The sequence below is a fragment of the Lissotriton helveticus genome, chromosome 1_1 (genome assembly GCF_964261635.1).
Source record: "Lissotriton helveticus chromosome 1_1, aLisHel1.1, whole genome shotgun sequence".
NCBI lineage: Eukaryota > Metazoa > Chordata > Amphibia > Caudata > Salamandridae > Lissotriton > Lissotriton helveticus.
The window spans coordinates 2,001,667,452-2,001,688,955 of NC_136057.1; the positions used below are offsets into that span (position 1 = coordinate 2,001,667,452).

General features: G+C 48.6%; 1 protein-coding gene across 2 annotated transcripts in view; it reads left to right on the forward strand.

Annotated features, from left to right (window-relative positions):
• Window positions 1-21,504, forward strand: part of SLC30A7 (solute carrier family 30 member 7) — a 228,986-nt gene that overhangs the window by 43,905 nt on the left and 163,577 nt on the right. For both annotated transcript variants that reach the window (XR_013594931.1, XM_078644589.1), the window contains exons 4-6: window positions 16,561-16,648; window positions 17,491-17,617; window positions 21,044-21,202. Coding sequence is in view for 1 of the 2 variants with exons in the window: in XM_078644589.1 (XP_078500715.1) it covers window positions 16,561-16,648; window positions 17,491-17,617; window positions 21,044-21,202 (374 nt within the window). In the remaining variant the exon portion in view is untranslated. The remainder of the gene's footprint in view (window positions 1-16,560; window positions 16,649-17,490; window positions 17,618-21,043; window positions 21,203-21,504) is intronic.

The following is a 21,504-nucleotide window of genomic DNA, read 5'->3' on the forward strand; positions in this document are numbered from 1 at the left end:
GGCAGATCCGCACTATATGGTAGAAGTCGTGCATTGACCTCGATACACCGCTGGCAGGTGCAGATTGTCCCTGTGAGCATGCAGTCGACCGTTGGGGGTATAGGGGGTGGTGATTAGGTAGGTGTGGTGTGGTGTAAGATGTTATATTGCAAGTATTTGAGGTGTGCATTGGGAGAGATATCCATAACTTTAAGTAAACAGTGAGTCCATTGGTGAGTTCCCATCTAACATCGGCCTCCCATTGCCCCTTCCGTGTCAGGAGAAGTGATGTTTTCCGTTTGTGCAGGGCCCTATAAATGCACGTCACTGCCCTTCCATGTGTAAGCAGCGTTTGTAGTAAGTGAGGTGTGTCCGGGTCATTGTAGGTTTTATGCTTGATCGGATGTAATTTAGGAGAGAATTCCCTGCGTGCGTCCCATTGGCCTCAGCCAGGTCATCAAACAGCAGAAGGAGTCCGTCTGAAAAAGGTCCCCTCAGCTAGACATGCCAGCTTCAGGCTATGGGCTTGTATGGAATTGGGATTGAAGGTCTGTACAGCTCTGCATTGCCTAAAATGAGAGAGCGGGGGTTTAACGCGCTGGGCTTCTACTGATGTGAACACACATTTCCCAGTAGGGTTTAGCCACGTTCAACAGTGCATTCCTTTTATTTGCCGGAGCTTCTGGGGTTGGTCCCTATAACAAGTCTAAGGTTTGCTTGATTTGTGTATCAGGAAACCAGTTTCCCAGTTCTTGGATGCAGCCAGCTGCTAAAATTCGCCCCGGCCGTTGAAGTTGGGTGGTAATAAAATAATGTTCCTAATTCGACGCTCTTAGGCTTCCCTCTGTCAACGGAGTGTATAACTTTGCAATGGAAGTTCTACGCCTGCCAGTACCCCAAACCAGGGTCATCAGCTGGGATTATAGCTCCTGTAAAAACGTTTGATTTAATACTACTGTGATGGCAGTGAAACAATTTAGCTAGCAGGGTAATACCCACATCTTGAAGATAGCTATCTGCCCCATGGTTGACAGCAGAAATCCACACCAGAATGGGGTGGACAACTTCATATTGGTCAACCCCCTTCCCAAGTTACTGGCCACCAAGTCACCTTCCGCATCATAGCTATGTACTCTCAGGAATTTGATATAGCTGAAGACCCAAATAAGAGGGGCAACCTCTGGGACCCCTCCATTTGGGCCAGAGGGAAGAGATATGATGTGTCCCAGTTAAACTGGAGGACGGGACATCTTGCTAAAATCTTCAAGTAGAGCGATTAAGGGGTCCATGGCAACTCCACGCTCTCAAAGATATATCAAAGCATCCTTCGCCTATAGCAAAATTATGTGCCAGCTCCTATTCACCTGCTCCCCCCTAATCTGGGGCCCTGGCTCACAATGCACAAGCCAAGGACTAAAAAACGAGCACAAATATAATGGGTGTTAGTGGGGATCCCTGACGGGTGCCATGTTCTGTGTGTATTGGATTAGAGATAATTTGCCCATTCTCATTTGTGCCAGAGGGGCTGAATAGAGGAGTTTTTTCCATGATTGGATGCAAGTTCCCAGTCCCATCACACATTCCAGTGGCAAAGTCTAGCCAAACGCACTCAGTCCATTATCATGAACACACAATACAGATTTAAAAAGATGCTTCGACCCGGGATAAACCCATTTTGATCTGGGTGGTCTAGTGATTGCAGAACCAGTCTATTAGCTAGATTTTTCTTAGGTTCTTATTATCCTAGTAAGGATAGAAGGGCAGTAGGAACCCCCTAACAGCGAGTCCTTGCCGGGTTTGGGAAGAACCGTAAGAACCGCTTCCCTCATATTGGATGGGAGGTGCCCTCTCTCCTGTGCCACCTCATACACTTGAAGCAATCTGGGGGCCAATTGTAGAGCAAAAGTTGGGTAAAATTCGACCCTGAGGTCATCCGTACTCTGTCTTACCCAGCGCCAGTTGTGAGATAGCCAGGATCACCTTGTTAATCACCATTCCCCATCATCTCCTTTATCGTGTGTGGTGATCCCCCTGGTGCCCTGTCCTGCTGAACCCTGGTTCCCCACCTTCATGTGTCGGGCACCATGAAAATACTGAAAATACTGAAAAGTAAGAAAAAAATGTATTGATGATAACACCCCAAACCCACGTCAATGCGCCAATGGCTGCTTGACCAGCTCCACCTTGTTGCTTTCATTTGTGAGAGCATGACAGACCAAGTCGGAACCCATTACAGAAGGAAGAAGCAAGTGAGCTCCGCATTGCAGTGTGTCAGCCTCCTGGCCCACTCCTTCATGCGGATGCGACCACTGTGCCTTTAACAGGCCCGGTCGCCCCACGCTCCTCCTTACCCCTGCTTCCTGGTTGCCGCTCTCCACGCCGCATCTCCTGCAGGTGCCCCAGCCGCCGCTGAGCCGCCGCCAGCCCACACTCGATTTCCTGCCGCCAGCCCGCACTCGATTTTCCCGCCGCTGCCTCCCTGCGGCCCCGCCCCCCGACAGCCGATTGGATCCACGCTCCCGCCACCCAGCGGACCCTCCCTCCCGGCTCCCTTCTTATGACGCCTCCACGCACGCGCAGCGTTGACGCGCAGCGGGCGCGCCGATTGCGCGCCAAAGGCAAGCCCGTCTGCGCCCGTCCGCACCTGGCCCGCGCCCAGCGCCAGGACCCCTGGCCCCCACCGAAGCAAGACGACCCGACGGACCTACGACGCCGCCACCCTCAACGCACTCAATGCCGGCCGGAACCCCGCCTGCTGCCGAGCCACCCCGAGACGCATCCACGGACCCGTCACCTGCGAAGCCTGCAAATTCACCTGCCTCCGAACCTGCACCGCACCCGCCAAGCCAAGCACCAGCAGCAACCACCTGAAGTGCATCCTGCTCAACACCCGCTCCGTCCACAGACACGCCGTGGAACTCTGGAACCTCCTCGACGCTACATCACCGGACGTCGCCTTCCTCACGGAAACCTGGATGAACGCCTCCTCTGCACCCGACATCGCCATCGCCATCCCGGACGGGTACAAGATCATCAGGAGGGACCGCATCAACCAGACCAGAGGAGACATCGCCATCGTCCACAAGAACACCATCCGCATCACGACCGACGCCAACGACTCCTTCGCCGCAGCCGAAAATCTCCACTTCCAGATTCACACCGACCCAAGGACGACCCTCAGAGGCACCCTCGTCTACAGACCCCCGGGACCACGCACACAATTCAGCGAAGACATCACAGACTTCATCAGCCCGCACGCCCTCCCCTCCGCTGACTACATCCTCCTAGGGGACCTCAACTTCCACCTGGAGAACAACAAGGACCGCAACACCACCGCCCTGCTGGTAAACCTCGAAAACCTCGGACTCAAGCAACTGGTCAACACCCCCACCCACTACGCCGGCCACACGCTTGATCCCGTCTTCTCTTCCAGCAAGTACATCACCTTCAGCCATGCCACCGGACTCCACTGGACCGACCACAGCTGCGTCCACTTCAGCTTCAAAAGAACCACGACCCACCACCACCCGCAACAGGTACCTCACAGGAATTGGAGCAAGATCACCGCGGACCAGCTCACCACCTCCCTCAGCCAAAGCCCACCCGCCAACACAACGGACCCCAACGAAGCAGCCCGCAACTTCACACAGTGGCTGACCGCCTGCGCCGACGACCTCGCGCCACTAAAGAACCCTCCCAGCAGACCCAGAAGCAAGAAGGCATCCTGGTTCACCGACGAACTCAAGGACTCCAAGAAGACCTGCCGCACCCTCGAGAAAGCCTGGCTCCTCAACCGGACCACCGACAACATGACCGCCCTCAAACACGCTACCCGCAAGCACCACCAGCTCATCCACACCACCAAGAAGAAATCCCTGAAGGAACGACTGGACAACAACGCCCACGACAGCAAGGAACTCTTCACCATCGTCAAGGAGTTCTCCAACCCCAGCACTGGCACCAACAACATCACTCCGTCACAAGACCTCTGTGACTCCCTCGCCTCGTTCTTCCACCGCAAGATCACCGACATCCACAACAGCTTCGGCGCACCACCCACGCACCCAACCGTCGAACCCACGCCCCCCACCGCCACCCTTCGCACCTGGACCACGGTGACCACCGAAGACACAACCCGCACGATGAACACCATCCACTCCGGATCACCAACCGACCCCTACCCACACCACGTCTTCAACAAGGCCGACTCCACCATCGCACCCCAACTCCGGAACATCATCAACACCTCCTTCAACACCGCCACCTTCCCGGAGAGCTGGAAGCACGCCGAGCTCAGTGCCCTCCTGAAGAAACCTACAGTGGACCCCACGACCTCAAAATCTTCCGCCCCATCTTGCCCCTCCCTTTTCCTGCTAAAGTCATCGAGAAGATCGTCAACAGACAGCTGACCGCCTTCCTCGAGACGAACGGATCCCTCGACCCCTCGCAGTCCGGCTTCAGAGCCAACCACAGCACCGAGACCGCCCTCATCGCAGCCACCGACGACATCCGGACCCTGCTCGACAAGGGGGAAACAGTGGCCCTCATCCTCCTGGACCTCTCCGCTGCGTTCGACACTGTCTGCCACCGCATCCTAGTCCAGCGCCTCAGCAACATCGGTATCCAAGAGAAGGCACTGGAGTGGATCATCTCGTTCCTCGCCGGAAGAACACAAAGAGTCCGCCTCCCCCCGTTTCGCTCCGAGGCCACCGAAGTCATCTGCGGCGTCCCGCAAGCATCTTCACTCAGCCCCACCCTCTTCAACGTCTACATGAGGCCTCTTGCAGCCATCGCACGCCAGCACAACCTCAACATCATCTCTTACGCCGACGACACCCAGCTGATCCTCTCCCTCACCAGAGACCCCAACGCCGCCAGAACCTGCCTACACGAAGGGATGAAAGACGTCGCCGAGTGGATGAAGGACAGCCGCCTGAAACTGAACTCGGACAAGACGGAAGTCCTCATCCTGGGATCTTCACCCTCCACCTGGGACGACTCCTGGTGGCCCCCAGCCCTGGGCACCGCACCCAAGCCAACTGACCACCCACGCAACCTGGGCTTCATCCTGGACTCCTCCCTCTCGATGACCAGACAAGTCAACGCCGTCTCCTCATCGTGCTTCAACACCCTACGTATGCTTTGCAAGATCTTCCGCTGGATCCCGACCGAGACCAGGAAGACTGTCACCCAGGCACTCGTCACCAGCCGACTGGACTACGGAAACGCCCTCTACGCCGGAACCACAGCCAAGCTACAGAAAAGACTCCAGCGCATCCAGAACGCCTCCGCCCGACTCATCCTGGATGTCCCCCGATGCAGCCTTATCTCCAACCACCTGAGGGACCTGCACTGGCTCCCCGTCGACAAGAGGATCACGTTCCGGCTCCTCACCCACGCACACAAGTCTCTCCACGACCTGGGCCCCAAGTACCTCAACGACCGCCTGACCTTCTACACGCCCACCCGCCAGCTACGTTCTACCAGCCTCGCCCTCGCAGCCGGACCACGCATCCGAAGAGCCACCGCCGGAGGAAGATCCTTCTCTTACCTGGCTGCCAAGACATGGAACTCCCTCCCCGTCCACCTTCGGCAGACCCAGGACCATCTCGCCTTCAGGAAACAACTCAAGACCTGGCTGTTCGAGCAGTAGCATACCCCCTCCCACAAGCGCCTTGAGACCCTCCCGGGTGAGTAGTGCGCTATACAAATGGTATGATTGATTGACATACTCTTACCAGTACTCCCTCCAGAGTAAACCATCAGCAGTCATCATGGTAAACTCCACCACCCGAATTACCTCGTTCCACAAAGCTAGATTCGCAACATCGTTGTTGGTCAGTATCCCTTCTGGGCTTAGTGCCCTGGAGGAGGGCAGGGTTGAGTGTTCCATTACTCCATCTTCAACCCCAAGTTTGCCCTTTCCAAAGGAGCCTCTTCCCTAGTCGATCCAATCCGTGGTCTGAGCTTGCGAGGCACCAGCTTTTCACTGTGGTCCAGCCTTCTCTGCAGTGCCTTTATTGGTGCCCCTCCAGTCTCTAAATGGCACGTCTCCTTTGCTTTCTAACCAGTTCCATATCTCCGCCGGTGACGAGAAGAGCTGGGTGGTCTTGCGATGGAAGACCTTAAGATTGGCAGGAAACATCAGTGTGTACCCCAAATTCAGCTGACGCAGATGCTCTTTAACTTCATAAAAAGGAGCTCTCTTTTCTGTACCTTGTGGCGGGCCATCACAGGCATGAGGTGGGGCTGTCTGCTTGATGCACTGTGCGCACGTTCCAAGGATAAGAACATAGATTGGCGTACCGTCCCCCCCTTACCCCCCAATACTGTGTGAACCAACCAGTCTTCCAGAAAGAATTCCATACTCTGGCCTTCAACCTGTTCCAGGGGGTCCAGTATTCGAATGTTGTTGCACAATGACCGGTTTAGGAAAGTGCCCCCTTTTGACATGGTCACCCCCACCTTTTAAAAATTCTAATTCAATCTTGGGCGTTCAGTAATCGCCATTACGACGGAGTACCGAGACAGAGAACAGTCTGACGCATCACAGCTATATCGCAACACCGGATTAAATCCACCAGATGTGCTGTTCATTTGAGATTTAGGCATAGCAACCCGAGGCCTGTCAGGATCGTTCACATTTAATTCTTGTTTCACCGTCTTGAAAAAGACCCGCCGCGACCACCTAAAGGGGCGCAGAAGGGTCGAAACGTCGACGTAATCTTTTGGTCCAGAATGACCCGGTTCCTATAACAAAGATGAAACTGTGGTTATAAATTGAACTCTGGCCTCCCTTGTACATATGATTTTAGACAAAACAATTCTTGGTCATTGTATATATTGTGCACTTATTCACTGTTTCACTATGCACAAATGTCACTAAATTGTATTTGATGTATAATTCAATTTCATTTTTTGATATAAACTGTTAGCTCATTACAGAATGGAGTAATTCTGATAAAGAATTGAGCATTATTTTATAGTTTTGGTTTTTGTTCTTGTGTGTGTTGAGAGTACAAACTGATGGATTACATGTATTGTATGTTGAAATAATTACAGGTTTACCCGACAGAACCACTTTTTCTTGAATTAATCACCCCCACCTTTTGCCTGGTAGATGATGTAATTTTTCCAGAAGAATACAGGGTTCCTGCTATCCGGGTTCCCAGTGCCAGATCTCTTTCCATAAAAACTGTACACTTGTATCTCCAATTGGCAATATCTTTAGCACCCCCTGTAAGTCCCTAGGAAATGGTACTTCTGGCAAGGAGGCTAAAGATGGCCCCTAAGGGCTGCAGCTTGTATTGTGCCTCTCTAAGGGACACCTCAGCACCAACATGCAAACTGCCATAGCAGGATGCATGCCATGCTGCAGAGAAAAGTGAAATGTGTGCCAAGCCTTCAGACACTGCATGCAGCATAGGTAAGTCACCCCCTTCAGCAGGCCTTACACCCCTAAGGCAGGCTACACTATACTACATGTGTAGACATATCTATGTGAGCAGATATTCCCCTGTGATGTTGATTCCTAATTATTAAAAGTGAACAAGGAAGCCATTTTGAATACATGTGCTGGACACTGGTATTTGTGAGTTGCCCATCTACATGATGGCTTCAATGAAACTAGAGATGTTTGGTTTCAAATACCTCGTATTAATAAAACTACACTGATTCTGGTGATGGATTTATTAATACATGTACGCAGAGGGCAACATAGAGGTGCCCCCTGAAAACCTGCCTACTACTAAGTGTGCTGGATTACTGGTGTAGACCAGCCTGCCACCACAGACAGGTTTCTTACTTCCTGCAGGTGAGAGCCCGCACTCTCTGAGGGCAGAAACAGTGCCTGCTCCAGCCGGAGGTGTTGCCACCAACTCCAAGCAGGATGGCTAAGTGATCAGTATATCAAGGCAGGACGCTTCAAAGGCCTCTGCCACCTATGATATGTGACCCAAGGCTTCCCCAGAAAGGAGAAATTCCACCCCCTGCCTTGGGCCCTTTTGCCAATAATACAGACTCGAAAATTACCTAGTCAGGAGGCGTGTCCCCCTCTCAGTCTAGTTCCCCCCCCTAAGGTGAGCTACCTGATGTGGACATAACTTTTAGAATTACATCATTTTAGTTTTAGCAGAATTAGGCTCTCTGAGTCATGGTTATTCCCACTTCCCACACAAAGTGGTCATATAGAGGGTGTAGACAGCCTAAAGGTAAGTAGCCCATTGACTACTACCTGTCACTCCCCATAACATCGCAAAATTAAGTATTTAGATGGCACCCCTGACACCAAGAAGTCAGATTCCATGGATCCAGAAGAAGAGGACAATGAAGAGCCACTAGAAAAGCGAGACTGAAGATATGCTGTGGACTTTTGCCCCTAAATCCTGCCTGTCTGCACCTGTCTCAACAGTCGTGATCAGTGACTTGTCCTACAGCTGAACAGCTTCCAAGAACACCTGCATATTGCCAGCCCTTCACAAATTGCCAGCAACCTCCCTAGGAGAAGAGGAGATACTCCCTTGCAGTCCGTGGGCACCGAAGATGCAAAGTCCAGTTTACTGAGTTGCGGCCCTCTGGCCAGCCCAATGCAGCAGCCTCCCAGGAAGAAGACCCTGTGTTCCTAAAGGTCTGATCTGTCCCCCACCAAGTGTGAGGACACCAAGACCAACCAGAACTGCACAGGACCAATACCCAGGGTACCCAACCCCTTGCAGAAAACCGAGCGTGTGACAGTCCAATCTGGATTCCCATGGCACCGAGACCTTTTAGGGACGTCGGCATCACAGAGACCCACTTTCAGAGTGGCCCAGCTGTCCTGATTTTGCACCCTCAACCAGCAAAACCGATTACCACAAGGCCCTAGGACACACAGAGCCCAGCTGACCTTCCCACTGCACCTGAGCGCCCCAGCCTGGGTACCAACGAACCAGCTGTGCCCCATTGTCCCCAGTTCCCCTGTGACCCAAGCCCTCCGTTATGAGCTCCCAGACTTGTCTCCAAGCTCCCCTCTGTAGCCTATTTCTAGGTGGCCCTCTTCTTTCCACCTGCGTAGCACATACAGCTACCAACCTTTGCACCCACATGCCCCAGGGCAGATAATGAGCAACTGCTGGTGGTACCTTGGCCCCCTACAACCCTAAGTCCTGAAGGAGAACCCCAGAAACCAACCAAAAATAACTATATGCAACAAATGCCTTTTCTCCCATAGGGAAGCATTGCTGCATAAAGACGCATTTAAGTGAACTGTTTACTTACCTGTGAAATTCACTATTTTAAAAAGTACTTGATAACAAAGTTCTTGGTATCAAAATGTATATAAAAAATTCAACTTATTTTTCAAATTTGGCCTGGGATTTTTTCTTGAGTATATGGCTCCTTTATTGCCTCTGTGAGTATGACAAATGCACTATCCTCTGACGAGCCTAAACTACTTGCCCACACTACCACAAAAAAGAGCATTTAGTGTTAGCATTTTTAGGTCTCGCCTACGCAGCGCGCATGCGCTGCATAGGAGAGAGACCTAATCCCATCGGCACAGCTTTGGGGGCAAAAACGTGCACGCGTTGCATTGCTTGCAATGGCAACGCGTGCACGTGTGGAGATTCCCTTGCGGAAGCGCGCAGCACCATATGGTGCACGCTCCTGCAAGGGAATCGGGCAGGCCCCCTCCTCTCCCCCTCCCCCCCCCCCTGCTGCCAGTGCGAGGCGTGCGCGCTTGTTTTTATGTCAGTCCCCCCGGGGCACTAGTAGGCATCCACCTCTGCCTTTTTGCTACGATCAGCTGTAAGGACAGAAGTGGGTGCCTGCTTGTGCACTGGGGGAACTGCAGGACAGCCGAGAATCTGTCCCATAACGGTGGATTTTAAACCAATGCCACCATGCCCTTCAGCAAATATGAACCAGTAATGACTAGTTTGCACAATGGAAGGGAAAATCTGCCTTTCACACATTTCAGGATGATAATATAAGTGCCACAGAGTCTCATTTAGTTATGTGATAGTACGATAGTTGGGGTTCTGCTGTACTGCTGATGCACTGTTAATTTTACTGACAGATATAGTTGAAGTTGAGTTTTCTACATGATGTTCATTTGAGCGTAAGTGTATCCAAGCATTTCGTAATTGATGTTGCATGTTGGTGAGCATATCATGGAAAGAGATGGCTCTTCACCATTCTTTTTTTAGCATTCTAACAGATCTAACTAAAATCTGTTTCAGGGAGTTCATTCTACATGTCAGAGGGTACAAGGGAAAATGCCCACTTCATCTTCATATCTCCTCAACTGTGGCATTTGGATTAGGTGTCTTGGGGCAGAATAATGTAGATCCTATTCTGTGTTTAAGACCAAGCAGGGCATGATCATATATGGCCTACGGCGTCAATAAGAGACAAGTAGTGATTTCTTAATTAGGCTCTGGGGCCCTACCCTTTTTTATTATAATTAAGTTTCTAAAGCGCTCAGCTACCCGTAGGTTTCCCGGCGCTAAAAACCAAAAGGTGAGAGGGGAGAGTCAGAAGAGAACTGTTAGATGTTGAATAGCCAGGTTTTTACCTGTCTGCGGAACCTAAGGTAGTTGGGTTCAGTTCGTATCTGGAGGGGGAGAGAGTTCCAGAGTGAGGGGGCCAGCCAGGCCAGAGAGCGGCCGCCCATTCTGGCTTTTTTTATTCTAGGAACTGAAAGTAAGTGTTGGTTAGAAGATCGTAAATTACGAGGGGGATGGTATAGTTGTGCCAAGGGGTTGAGATAGGGTGGAGCTAGACCAGAATTTATTCTGTGAATGATGCAGAGGGCCTTAAATTTTGTCCGGTTTTCAATTCGGAGCCAGTGCAGGGAGCGAAGGGCATTGGAGGTAGGGGAAGTGTTAGGTAATTTGCAGAGAAGTCGCGCGGCCATGTTCTGGACTGTCTGCAATTTACGCGTCACCTCTTTACTGGCTCCCAGAAGAAGGATGTTCCCGTAGTCCAGTCTCGAGGTAATAAGAGCCTGGACCACGGTTTTCTGAGTGTCCAAGGGAAGCATCCAAATGATTTTTCGCAACCACTTAATGATAGTGATGCAAGTGGAGGAAGTTTTGACCACATGGTTCTTCATAGATAGTTGGTCGTAAAAAATGACACCAAGGTTGCGAGCTGTTTTGGATGGGGTAGGTAAAGGGCCCATTTGTAGAGGCCATTGCCGGGGTCCCCATAAGGTGGTGTTGTGACCGAACAGAAGAACCTCTGTTTTTCCCCCGTTTAGTTGCAGTTTGTTGTCCAACATCCAGGCTGCGATGTTACTCAGTCCTGTACGGAGGGAAGAGGAGGAGGAGTGAGAGTCAGAGGAAAGGGAATAGCCTGGGTATCATCGGCGTACGAGTACATAGTGAGCCCAGCTTGCTCTGCAATAGTAGCCAAAGGTCTGACGTACAAATAGAATAGCAAGTGGCTCAAGATGGAACCCTGCGGCACACCGTACGCCAATGTGAAGGTTTGAGAAGCAGAGGACGAGGAGAAAACTTGAAAGGTGCGATCTGAAAGAAAGCTAACAAACCAGTTGAGAGCTGTGCTGATAATGCCAGATGATCTGAGGGCATTGATAAGGATTGGATGGGAAACCGTATCAAATGCGGCACTCAGATCAAGTAAAATGAGTGCCACGGTTTCCCCCTTATCAACTCGGCACCGGATGTTTTCGGAGACCCCTAGCAGAGTGGATTCAGTCGAGAAGCCACGTCTAAACCCAGATTGGGATGGATGTAATAATCCACTTGCTTCAACATGGGTTAACAGTTGGGAATTGATGTGCTTTTCCATGATTTTAGAAAAAAATCATGGATTTACAACCACTGTTGTAGTTTTAAAGTGTAACTCTGACAGAGCATACAAATAAACTATATGATGAACAATGAAAAACTGCTTCAGAGTTTCATTTAGCGACGGTCAGGCAACCAGACGCTCGCTTCATGAAGGTCCAAAATGCATGTGACAAATGTACTGTACCACCTCGTAAAACATTGCGGGTGGTCTTGTTGTGCATCACCCGCATAAGTGGGGATTTGGTTGAGTCCTGTGCTCCATGCGCAGTGTAATAAAAGCACATGGGCATAGCTAGTGTAGGCAGTCACGCGCCAGAAGTACAGTCATTACCCGTCACATGTCAATTCTCGCAAACTCACTACAAAGGCCAATTAGGCTCTGCCAGTCCGACAGTACACTGGCAACAAAGATGGGATTCATCCTATGCCCCCCTTCTCCCTCGTTGTAGGTTCTGCAGCGATCGGAACTGCCCGTCTGCTGCCTGGAGTGCATGCGGTCTGGCTGCCAGCAAGATTGGGGTCCGCATGTTCCAGCCCTTGAACCTATGGCCTTAGCCCAGCCCGCCGAGCGCAGTGGATGTCACCCACACTGCCACGAGGCGAGCAGGGTCCAGTTACAGAGCACAGGGCATGGGAGGAGCACGTGTGCGCAGCATATGCGAACCAGCATCGAGCAAGTGTAAGGATTCTGTGCATAATGCCAACAAAAGCACTGGTATTTAAAGTAATGAATCACTCCTTCACTATAAGTGAGGATTCTTTTGGGTTTTCTCAATTATTATCAACTGTGGTTGATTGGATATTTATGCTTTTGCAGCACTTGTTTCTTTTCCGACAATTTTCCAATTGTGTGATTTGTTCTTTAAGGATGTGTTGTATCTAATGCCAGTTACGTATTTTTACACGTTAAAGTATTTATTTTTAAACCTTGCTGTTAGTTTTGTTTTACATAAAACCTGCTGTCTGCCTCCACTTTGCATACTGTAGTCCTGCAAAGTCTTCTATAAAGAAACATTATTCAGCAGAAATCAAACAATTGCCCGACATTCAAAGCAAGCAAGTATAATCTAACAAGCATTGGCATAGCCAGTAGGTCTCGCTTTTGGGACCTTATAAGTATTTAGTTATGCAGCACAATATCCTTGGTGCAATAACATCAACTGCTGCATGGCTAAAAACTTATAAGGTCCCAAAGGCGAGACCTATTAGTTATGCCAATGCTTGTTGCCAATGTAAACCAATAAGGGCTGCCTCGACTCTTTACGCAGTGTACCTTGTTTTGGTCCTCTATATAAAGAGCCAGCTTCCTACAACTGGCAACCCACATCGTTGATCCACCACTTCAGATACCGGATTGCATCTTGTAGAGTCTTCATTTGTGACTGCGTGTCTGCGTAGGCAGGGCGCAGGGTCGCCAGTGTAGATTTACCTTTGTCGTCCCTCTCTTTCAGTTTTTTATTGACCTGTTTCTGTAGGCGCACATCAACCACTAGGGCATCCAATTTAGGTTCCTGGGAAGATTTAATATCCAGGATTGCTTTAAGAATCTCATCAAATTTCCATTAATGTTCTAGGAGAGTCTATTCCACCACAGGGGAATGTGGGTGTGTCCGGCTCCTGGCTCCCACCCCTCCCTCCACCTGAAGTGCCTTACCGCACTTAGATTTCACCATTTTGCTCTCCCACATAGAACAAAGAGGCAGTGGGGTGGGGGAAGCCTTCTGACTCTGAGAATGGGGCCAAGATTAGACAAGTCCTTGATTGTGTCGCACAGCCAGTAGTACTGGTTGATCCGGATTGTGAGACCAGGCGAGAAGGTCAGACTGACGCTTCAGCCATCCTTCATGGGTTTCAGCTCCCCAATTTAAACTGTCTGGGAGCAGGGCAGGGAGAAATTGTTAGTAAGATATGTCGCTCCAGCTGGTCCCGTCAGCTGTACGGTTTATGTCCTTGCACCTCTGGCCTGGGTGTTGAGACTGAGCACATGCTATTCTGGTGGTTCTCTAGTCCATTGCGGTGGTAGTGTGGTGGATGCAGAGTGTCTTCAGCAATGCTGCGCTAAGTCACGGGGACGTGTGGCAAGCCTCCCAGGATAGTGTGCAGTCTCGGCTGTGCCATAGGTCTCAGTGAAGGCCTGAGCCAACACCCGCTCCTGCAATGGGGAGCGATAAGTCGGGCTGGTGCTTCAGTCAACCTTCATAGGGCTGTCCAGTTTGTCATTCCACCTCAGGCCTGGGTGTGGGGCCCAGGCACGGGCTAATCCTCTGGGTCGCTTGCGGTGGTTGTGAGGTGGGCACAGACTATCTTGATCAATGCTGGTCTATAGCGCGGGTACGCGAGACAAGCCTTCCAGTATAGTTCTCGGCGCCGACGTAGGCCATAGGGTAAGCCTCCACCTTTCCCCACTTCTGGAATGGGTGTTGATAGACGTCTCCAGAGTGATCTGGTCTGCAGGTCCTGTGCGGTGCGCATCCATTTAGTTGAGATCAAGGAGCACCTTGGGGTACAACATACTGCTTACTGGGCCACACCTGTACCTTGAGCTGGCCAGTAACAATGGTGGGTGATCGCTACGCACCTCCACTGGCCTGCTGTGGCTTGTAGGGACACCGTCGAGTCACTGTAGCTGCCGGGGGGGCGGGGGGGGCAGGATTCGCACCAGGATACCTAAATGAAAGTGACGCGTTGAATCTTGTGATAAAGTGTATGTTTGGCCACCTTCTTGACCATGCCTGCTCTCACCACAACTTCTCTTGTTAGCTGCCAGTCATTGGCCTCTCTGAATCTTCCTTGTACATTCTGAAGGGTAAAAGGATTGATGTGGGGACACGTTCTCAATGTATGATCACATTCAAGACAGATAAGAGGATTTTAAAGGATTTAACCTTTTTCACAGAGGCTTCCCGCTTTAATTTTAAGTATCTATGAAATCCCACACCGGGTCTGATGGAACGCCTGTATGTTCCGATCTTTGGTTCCTCCTTATGCTTATTTTCTTTCCCAAGAACCAACCGTGTCTTAAAAAAAACTTGACATTTTTGAAAATGCGCTGTCTCAAGAAAATATTCGTAAATGAGCCACAAGAAAAATGCATGTATTGTTGACATCCTAACTATTTACTTAAGAACTGTGAAAAAAACAGACTAAGCTCGCAAGCAAAACCTTGAGAGGTGGAGGAGGCATGTTTGTGCCCGCAAGCAGACCACTTTGTTTGAGTAATTATATGTTAGAACCATCTTCTCTGAAAAAAATAGCACCGGCACAAAAACATGTTCCTTTTCTTAAGGATTTGAGGTTGAAAGGTGTGGGCCTGAACTGGCCCTTCTCCGGGTAATTTGTGTGCTTTTCAGATAAGCCTGCCCTCTTGTTAATGGGGCAGCCATACCTCAAAAACTTATTAAAAACTCTGGCACCACTCAATGTTGTGAATTCCTTATGGACCACTATCTCTATGTCCAGCTGGAAATTGTTGGTCATCACTTAGCTAGTCTTGATCATCAGTCCCTAACTAATTGCCCAAAACTCTCCCATTAGCATCTCAATAATTGACAAGATCCTCCTCTATGAGATATGCAATAACTGCCCCCTCCCTTCACAAGAGCTTTGCTGATTACTTTGATCTCACGGATTTCCAAGAAGCCTTGCGGATAGATGATGAGAAAAGCATCATAGTCCATGACAACCCCATTGACAGGCACCTTTATATTGTCTACAGCCTACAACTACATCAAATTCAGCTTATATTTCTCGTTTATGTTCCAGGTGTCCTGAGTAAGATGGACCCTTAAGCTGCCTTCGAAAATATATGAGAATGAAATGAAACACGTGGGGAGAGATCTGTATAAGAGGTCTTCTGCTGCTCGGAAACAACTAAACCTTAATATTATTTGTGATGAGGGTCAGATATATTATGAAGACAAATATTTTAAAAGTGGTGTCTATTCACGCATCTCCCTTCCACCATACCTATGTTTTGTTCCCCAAGGGCCGAGTGAATGCTGACTTTTTGGGACCATCACAGATAATGGTCGATACTCTCTATAAGCTTTATGGGCCAGATTTCATAACTACTCGTCTCTTAAACACCATCAGGTTCTTAATCTACGTTCATGACTGCATCACATATGCATTCTTTAGCTTCTCCGCCTCAACCCCAATGCATCTATGAAATATCTCCTTCTGCTGCAGTTTCCTGAGAACTCTAGTTGTCCTCTGCCGCAAATATTCACTTTTCTAGCATAGGAGAAGGAGGATGAAAGAGAAAGAGAAAAAAAACACGTTTTCAAAATCCAGAGTAATTGCGAAGTTGCAACTCCGCTTAACACCCAGAAGGGTCTCTGGTCATCCTGCAGTTCAAACTTACATGGTGAGTACTTACGGCCTGGTACATAAATCTTCCTTGTTATGAAACCCCTGCAAGCACAGGCGATGCCTGCACCTTATTCTTCATCACCTATCACTACACACCACACTACTAATGGTTAGTTTTCAGTGTTGTACTTTTGTATGCCATGCCCCGTCTGGTCGAAACACATCAACCCACGAGACTGCCCTACAATTCGCTTACCTTCATCACTTGTTTTGCACCTTGGTTCCTTAAACGTCTTGTAAATAGATGTAAAAAAGAATGCTTTTACTTATTTGAATTATGTTGCTATACACGGATATGCTTTACACCCTCTGTAAATTTCTGTTCACTGATGGGGAACCTTCATTTGGATCACTAGTAGTAGTAGTAGTAGTAGTAGTCATGTTGATTGTCTTCTTTCCTCTTGTGTTTGCACAGGTATGTTCGAGCAGAAGTGCTGGCTGGTTTTGTAAACGGCCTTTTTCTGATCTTCACAGCCTTTTTCATTTTCTCTGAAGGAGTTGAGGTATGTTGTTATGTGTTAAACTGCAAGTGTTTGTTTTCCTTGCTAAAGTGTGTTTCTTTACATAGAGCTGCTGAATTAGTATTGCAGATCTTAAAATGTAATGGATTTTAAGTCTGTGGTAACCTATAAAAACTTTAGATTTAATGCTATTTCGAGGAAACGGTAAATTAGTGTGTTTTGTAATAAGTGCAAAGCCAGAGTTGGAAATGTACAAAAGAGTACTGAAGAGTGAGTACATTAGTGTTACTATTCCAGGAAGTCACTGCTTTGTTTAGGTTGCTCACCTCAATGTGACTTTTCCCATCAAGCGCACGGTGTTTAATTACACAAATACGCGCACAGTACCCCATAGAGTCTGTTGGCGCCAATCTTGAGTTTATGCTTTGTTTGATTCTGTGGGTTTTGCTGTTCTGAGCATGCAATACCATCCAGTGTCTCTATTAGAACATACTTTTGCAGTTTGCTGTATAAAGATCTTCCAAGTGTGAGCAATGGTTGGCTCGAGTTGCTTCTTCTTTAGAATAAGAGTCTGTTCTAGGTCTGATCTTTAGACAGTCAGATTATATTCAAGTGTGCTGAGCCTAGTACTGCGGGGAGGCTGGTGGGCTGGATGTCCACCTGTATCCTGCAGCTTCTATGGCCTGCCATTCTATGTTTCCCAAGTACTGGAAGAGTTAATGTCTTAACCAAAAAACATGTAAAAAACTTGTTTTACCATTAGTTGTTCCTCTTAATATATTTTTCGTGTTTTGTCAAGTGTTATTTGGCCTAATATGTGGAACTTAATTAATGGAAATTAATAAGTGATGTCCACTGAAATAAAATATGTTCTGATTTTTCAGAGAGCGTTGGAGCCCCCAGATGTGCACCATGACAGACTGCTGCCGGTTTCTATCCTCGGATTCCTAGTGAACCTCGTAGGAATATTCGTATTCCAGCATGGGGGCCATGGGCATTCGCATGATTCTGGTATGGCTGATTTTCACTGAATACTTGTTTCTGCTTTTTTGTTTTATTTTGCTGTATTGCTGTATTTGGTGTATTTTGTGATGTTGTTTGGACTGGCTACATTTTAGCTGCATATCTAATTGTCTGTTCTGGTTGGTGATCAAGGTAAATAATATTTCAGTATGCGCTGCTCACGACCTCTCCTGGGTGCTGAAGTTAGCAAGGAATATGAGAAAATAGAAAATTATTGTGATTTTGAAGCTGAAAATAGAATTAAAAAAACAAAAACCCTATCAGGGGCCAGAGTTAAGGTGACGTTGATGATTCCATACTAGTGCCCAGAGGGTCACTAGTCCAGAAGTTGGACAACAGGATAGGTGTTTACCACACTTGTGAGCTGTTGTTTGGTTGTGGATAAGTTGCCTGGTACCTTAGACAAGCTGATAAAGGCAACAAATAAAAACACTCCATTAAGAGGCGTTTTCTCTATTTTCCTACCACTGAGCTAGGCCTGGGGCAAAATCCTCCCCTTGAGTAAATTAATGTGATGATTTCCTAGAATTGGCGCACTCACCCCCTCCGTGAGGTCTGTTGCTTTACTGGACACTCTTCAGTAACATTAAAGGAATTGTTTCTGGTGTTTTCCACTAGTTGGCGTTACTCCTACATTGGGTACCCCGGGTGTACTTTATAGTGTCGCCCCACTATTCCGTCAACTATGAACACACGGCTTCGATGCCCCAGAACCAAACCAGTACAGCGGGGTGTGGGAGGTTGCCGGAGGCCATTTGGAGCTGCACAATTTGTTCCATCACATTCCGGCCTCCATTCATCTAATGATTATACTGTGTTCATTTATTATCTGAAGGGACATCTGTAGAGAAATGAAGGTAATGCTTAAGCTCCATCCATAGCATCTTCAGCAAGGTTTGACTCTCTAAAGAGGTGTAAGTATTGGTTTCTAACCCCTATGTTTTTTTATCGTGCTTTTGCTTTTCAAGGCGGATGTATGATTTGGACACCCACCACATAATCTCATATCAGTTCTTCATAAATGTCCGATTTCTATCATGCCGATGAATTAACACGTTTTTAGCATTCTTAGAGTAATGTGGTTCAGTAGGAAATAAAGTAAGGCAGCCCAATAGTGAAAATATCACCAAAGTGAGTAAGGAATAGCCACTTCTTCTCTTTTAAGGCTATTTTTGACCAAAGTTACCCCGATAATATCTTTAGACTAGTGTTTGCCATTTCATTGGAGCAGCGATGTAAGTTCATTGGTAAAGTTTAAGGTTATTTGCTCCGGGAATTCCCTGACGTCTCAAGAAGGGACAGCAAATGATCTGAAGCATTGTAGACCCTTCTGCTTCCACTTCCCGCCATTTCCTATCCCGCTGTATCCACAGGACAGAGATAAAAGTAGGTCCCAGGAGCTGATTTGTTCTGGTGATGTTTGAGATGGCGAAGCCAATGACAGCCCACAATAGGAGACAGAAAATCATGGGGATGTTACACTATTGCATGGCACAGTTTCAGGGGCTGGCAGGCACGCCTACTATTCAGAATTGAGGGCTATGTGCAGACCACAACATGAAGTAGAGGCACACCCAGGATAAGGAGAAGATGGCGAGGCAAGGGTTCCCGCTAGGCAGTGGAAGCTAAAGATTGGAGAGGCAAGAGCTGGAGCGGGCTCTGGGGCAGCCCTGGCGAGTACTCGGTGGGGCTTGCCTCCGGGGCCTTCTGGATGCTCTTGATACCGAGCAACAGCAGCCTGCTACCAGCAGTGAACTGACGAATACAACATGCGATATACTTGTATGTACAGGTGCGCAACGCCCATTGGGCTCAAAGGGCTTCATACCCTCCGTCATGTGTAGCACCCGGGGCTGAGACAGCTTCCGGGCACACACACAGCCGCACCGAGTACTTCACAGGTCTTTAAAAGATCATTCACTTGCTAACAAGGCTTTGTTGTGTTTTCACTCCTTCTTAGAGCCCCTGCATCTCCACTCTGCATAATGCTGGGATAGTCAGCGCCCCAACCCCTCCCCGAAATTTTTGGTTGCCTCTTCTCCCATCCCCCCCTGAAATTTGACTCTGGTTGCACTTCTGTGTATGTATGTACACGTGCGTGCCATGTGAATTCCATCGGGTGGCGCAATCATACCACAATTGCCCATTGAGCTCATGGGTGGGGGGGTTTGTGAATAGCACCAGAACCCCGAGAATGCATTACTGGGCCATAATACTTAAGCGTATGTAATGTTTATTTCACAGGTGGGCCCGTGAAAGCCCTCCACCCTAGATACTGTCAACACAGCCTCTAGGATAAGCTTCCCTATCCCCCTCCAATATGGATGCACCCCTCTGCCTGATGCTTTAAGCAGTAACAAATAGTGAGGATTGTTGGAAGTGTTCAGTGGCTTCGCCCAAGGGAGGGGTGAAGAGGTAGTTACCGCCAAAAGGGTGCCATGATGCACGTAGAAGGCAGAGTTAGCAGTGTTTTGGGGAGAGGGAGGGGAGTATCCTTTAGCGCATTATGATATGTTTTCATGCAGCGCTTTAAATCACAGTGCGGGCTCCTATGTGCTGTAGACTGTAGCGGCTATTGCATGGGTGCCGGGTGAAGGGCCAAGAGATGCCCGCTCTCTGTGCTTCCAGCACTCAGATTACCGGGGTGGGTTATGGCGCTATCCAGTGGAGTCAACAGACAACTGTACCCCCACAGGGTTTCCTTTGACGCATGTCTGTCCCCCAGCAGGGGCTCAGGGGGCAGAAAAATAACACTTCAGGAGGCACATAATGTTCGTCCTTCTCGCCCCACAAGACCCCCAGCTTCCTGGTTCAATCATTAGTCCTATTAAAAGGGGTCGCCCCAGGAGGGACTGGCTGCCCTTCTCTCCTTGTGAAGACAAGCATTGGCATAGCCAATAGGTCTCGCCTTTGGGACCTTATAAGTGTTTAGCCATGCAACTATTGATGTTGTTGCACCAAGGATATTGTGCTGGATAACTAAAGACTTATAAGGTCCCAAAGGCGAGACCTATTGGCTATGCCAATGCTTGTTATTTATTATTCTTTCTCTGTGTTTGGGAGTCTGAAACTGGATGGGCCCCTTCTAATCCCGATCACTTCTATAGCAGGTCTTTTGTTCTCCAAGCCATTTTGCTTTGGAGAGCATTAGGGAACAGTACTTCACAGTAAGGTAGCAAACAGCTGCATGACGATTTTTTACATTTCCTAAAGCGGACATGCTGTTTTGTGCATTCAGAAACTTGTACTTATTGAGCGAGCTACAGTCTGTATTCATACATTGTCATTGGCACAGTAATTTGAGAATTGAACACAATTGAAAGTCATACATGTTTGCAACTGGCTCTGTGTGAGGTAAGGTTTAAAGCATGTACTGTAAGGAAATATCTAATCTAAATTATTATTAATCCACAGGGCATGGTCACAGCCACTCGTTAGTGAACGGTTCTCTGGGTCATGGACATAGCCATGGAAGCCGTGGTCACGGAGGGCACGGCCACAGTCACGAAGCTCATGGTCATGGACACAGCCACGAGGATGAGCACGCACATGGTCCTGGCCATAGCTGTTCAGGTGAGTAGGATTCTAAAGGTGGAATATTAAGAGTTAACATTTGAGATCCATATTTAAAAATGTGTGGAATAACACTCATGCAGCATTAAAGCACAGCGTAATTTGTTCGCACCAAGAAGCTTTACAATGAGAAGGTTAAGAAGCTCTGATTGATTCCTATCAGTTTTTTTCTTAAGGATGAGATTAGCATCCCTGCGCACACCCACGCTTAAAAAGAATCTTCCATTCACTACCCTCCTGGATGTTCACTAGTGTGCTTTATAACTAGTATTTAATCCTTACGTTGTTTGACTCCTTAACAC